The following is a 3,591-nucleotide window of genomic DNA, read 5'->3' as shown; positions in this document are numbered from 1 at the left end:
TAGACACACACATACACACACATGAGGGGTTTTATGTATTTTATATCATATTATATATTGGACGGAAGATCTGTTTGGAATCATGCTCGATCTCTAGATAATATGCTTGTCTTTATAACCCTACTCTACGAGTAATCAACGAGTGGGATGTTACTTGGTACATTTGTTTGTTTGTGTTATATTGAGAAGTCTGACAATGTTTGCTGAAATTGAACAAATAAAAACCATCAAACAAAACATAACCTTAAAGCATAATTAATACCGTCAAGTAAACCACATTCAAACGAAGTAGCAATGTTTTAGTTTACACACAATCATTTATCATAACACAGCTAGCCATGATAAAGAAGAGAGAGCAATGCAAACAAACAACTTATGAAAACACTCGTAATCCGCATCGATGACTCTTATATGAAACATCAATTCTCTTTCCCTTTCCATGAAGACAATGGAGGAGTAGTCGAATTCAGCCACGTCCTTTGCATGTAAACATGCCTATCCCCCTTCACCACATCACTTGAAGCGTAAGATTCAAGTTCCGCCATCTCCTCTGGTGTTAACTTTACAGACAAAGCTCCAATGTTTTGGTTCAAGTTTTTAAGCTTTGTGGTTCCTGGAATCGGAACCACATCGCTTCCTTGGTGGTGCACCCATGCCAACGCTAGTTGAGCTGCGGTGCACCCTTTCTTTGCAGCCATCTCGTTCACCTTCTCAAATACAGTCTTATTGTGATCAACATTCTTAAACCTTGGATATTCCTACAAGAAGTCATAGTTTGCTTATAAAGTGTGTGTTCATTTTCCATCATATTGTTATAATATTAGTTTATACAATTATACACATATATCATACCTTCCTTGTGTCTCCTTCTGGCAAGCTTTCTACCAATGTTGGACCGCCAGCCAAGAAGCCTCTACCAAGAGGACTGTAAGGAACAATCCCAATGCCAAGTTCTCTGCAAAATAAACCATAAAAGATTATTAAACTCACCTATAAATTAAGAGTTTTTAAGTACATATATAAATTAATATCTGACCTGCAAGTAGGAGCAATATCATCCTCCAAGTCACGTGACCATAAAGACCACTCATGCTGTATTGCTGTTACGGGAAAAACAGCATGAGCCCTTCTAATTGTTTCAGCACAAGCTTCTGATAACCCTATGTACTTCACTTTACCTTCCTCTACCAGTTTCTTTAGTGCTTCCATCTTTTAATTAAAGTTTCACATGTGAAAATGTTAATTAAGAACATACTCAATCTTGCCATACATGTTCACCATACAAGATTATATAATATTAATATATTATAGTCTAGTTTTGGTTAATTATTTTGCAATATTGGTCGGTAATAGACTTAGCGAATGTTATGACTTCCAGTGGCGGATCTAGGATTTTCTTTCTTAGGGCGACCGGAGGGTTTAGCCAAACTTTTAGGACGATCAGAATTTTAGCGTATAAATAACACTAAATTATTGTTATGGAGGATGGGTGGCCCTCTTTCTTTTAATGTAGTTATATGACTTTAGAAGCAAATCGGTTGCTAGTTTACTGTTTCATTGGTCTCATATTATGATTTTTTTTTTGGTTTTATAGTATTGAGGCTTAGAATGACAAACCGTGATTTCGATCGGGATACGAGTGTCGATCCTATGAGCATAGAGTAGATCAATGTAGTCGACATCGAGTCGCTTCAAGCTAGCCTCACAAGCTTCTCGGACATAGTCCGGATCACCACAAACCTCTGGTGGCTTTCCATCCATCAACCGTACTCCAAATTTGGTAGCCAGTTGAACCTTCTCTCTATATCCTCCTTTCAAAGCCTACATAAAGTATAACAATATTCCTTAAAGTTGAAATCAAAATAATCAACCCTAAAGGAGAGAGGGCTGGTAATTTGTGTCTTAACATGTAAACGATGCGATTAATACAAGTGTCAAACTTAAATACGACTCATTTAGCTACTTTATATATCACGACTATAACACAGTTTTAAGTTTCATGTACCAATACGAGAAAATAATGAAGTCTAGCATACTAATTTCAATTATTAAGAAAATAAAAAAAATCACATAACACACTTTTAAATGTCAGGTCTTATTGTGTTTTAAACAGGTACCCAATTGTCAGTCCTTTATTTAAAGTAATTAATAAGGGCTACCTTGTTGTTTTCCTTTTTATTTTGATGTAAACGCTACTTTTTAATAAGCAGACGTAACTATTAATAGTAGGTTCGATACCAACCTTGCCAATGAGGATTTCGTTAGTGTGAGGGCCGTAGAAGTCGGAGGTGTCAAGGAAGGTGATACCGGAGTCGATGGCTTGGTGGATGAGGTCGATCATTTCGGCTTCGGGTTTTGCTGGTCCGTAGTGAGCTGACATGCCCATACAACCCAAACCCTGGGCCGAAACAATCAGACCTTGTGAGCCTAGTTTCACTTGTGGCACTTTGGATGACACCATTGTTGTTGTTTCTAGTGTGTGTTGTTTGCTGTTGTGGAATCTCGAGTAGTGAACATTGCATCAAGCTCACCGTTATTTATACATAACAAATATGAAATAAAATATTTTATTTTTTTTCTTTAGAAAAAAAAAGTTGGTAGCGTGGAGAGGAGAAAAGGAATTTTAATAATATTATTTGGCATGTGGAGTACTACTAAAAACTTTCACGTGAAATGTTTATTCAAAAATGGCTAATGAGTAATGACTAATGACATAAATAACCATAACTCGATTGTCAATGTTATAATGAATACGATATTAACCTTACGTTACATGATGTGCCAATGATTTTGCTAGCGGGTTAAATTAAAGAAATATATTCAAAACAACATTATTTTATTTGCACGGATAAGCCTCCCGGGTAGGACCCGTCTTTCGACAAAATCGATTAACTTAAAAGTGCAATTATTTTTATAAAACTAGAAAAAAACTAGAAAAGTTTCAAAAATATTGTTCTACATTGCTAAAGCTCTCTTCTGTTTACTCTAGAATTTAAAAAAAGTTTACTTTAAACAAATAATTTATTTAAAAAAATCAGAGAAAGTTGAATCTCACCCACAGGAGGAAACCTACAAATCGGCCGGCCGGTTGAGTTTTAATAAAGGACTCTTTAAGGTTATAACAAAAATTAGCATGTAGTAAAATGATTTAAACATTTTTTATTGCATTAAAATACTACATAGTATTAATATACTAAAGGTCTGTTTGGTATGAGATAATGGAATGGACGACGGAATAGAATGAACGTGGTAATGGAATGGACAAAGGAATAGATGGGTTATTACCATTCCAATGAGACGTTTTGTTTACCACATAGGAATGAAATGAATCATTACTTTGCGTTGTTTGATAGGTAGGAAAAAAAGAAAAAAAATAAAATTAAAATGGTGGTGAGTGGCGGTGGTGGTGGGCGGTCATGGTGGTTGGCGGTGGCGGGTGGTGGTGTGCGACGTGAGATAATGGTCGTTGGACGTTGGTGGTGGTGTTGGAGGTGGGTGGTGGCAGTAGCGGTATGGTTTACTGGGGTAATGCCCAAACCAAACTCTGAAGCCAGCGTGGTCCGATTAAAACAACATAGTCTGACTAGAGTA

The 3,591-nt window shown here is 36.4% G+C and overlaps 1 protein-coding gene across 1 annotated transcript; it reads right to left on the bottom strand.

Moving 5' to 3' along the window:
- Nucleotides 1-412: 412 nt before the first annotated feature.
- Nucleotides 413-2,511, bottom strand: LOC143620350 (putative aldo-keto reductase 5). The gene is made up of 5 exons (XM_077092055.1): nt 2,243-2,511; nt 1,618-1,821; nt 1,037-1,209; nt 853-955; nt 413-758 (listed from the first exon to the last, which is right to left on the bottom strand). Exons 1-5 carry the CDS (start codon nt 2,459-2,461, stop codon nt 420-422), a joined length of 1,038 nt encoding a protein of 345 aa, XP_076948170.1. The 5' UTR covers nt 2,462-2,511; the 3' UTR covers nt 413-419.
- Between the last annotated feature and the right edge of the window lie 1,080 nt (nt 2,512-3,591).

This window comes from Bidens hawaiensis, unplaced genomic scaffold, assembly GCF_021521415.1.
Source record: "Bidens hawaiensis isolate Kalapana, Puna unplaced genomic scaffold, B.hawaiensis_p1.1 tig00002553_1, whole genome shotgun sequence".
Lineage (NCBI taxonomy): Eukaryota > Viridiplantae > Streptophyta > Magnoliopsida > Asterales > Asteraceae > Bidens > Bidens hawaiensis.
The sequence above is the reverse complement of the archived record's forward strand: the minus strand, read 5'-3'. Positions and strand labels throughout refer to the sequence as shown.

Bases quoted from the DNA above. Each gene is read 5' to 3' on its own strand.
- LOC143620350 (XM_077092055.1), bottom strand. From the start codon at position 2,461: ATGGTGTCATCCAAAGTGCCACAAGTGAAACTAGGCTCACAAGGTCTG. The intron at 956-1,036 runs GTCAGATATTAA...TTTATTTTGCAG, and splicing joins GATATTGCTCCTACTTGCAG to AGAACTTGGCATTGGGATTG. The intron at 759-852 runs GTATGATATATG...GACTTCTTGTAG, and splicing joins CAGAAGGAGACACAAGGAAG to GAATATCCAAGGTTTAAGAA.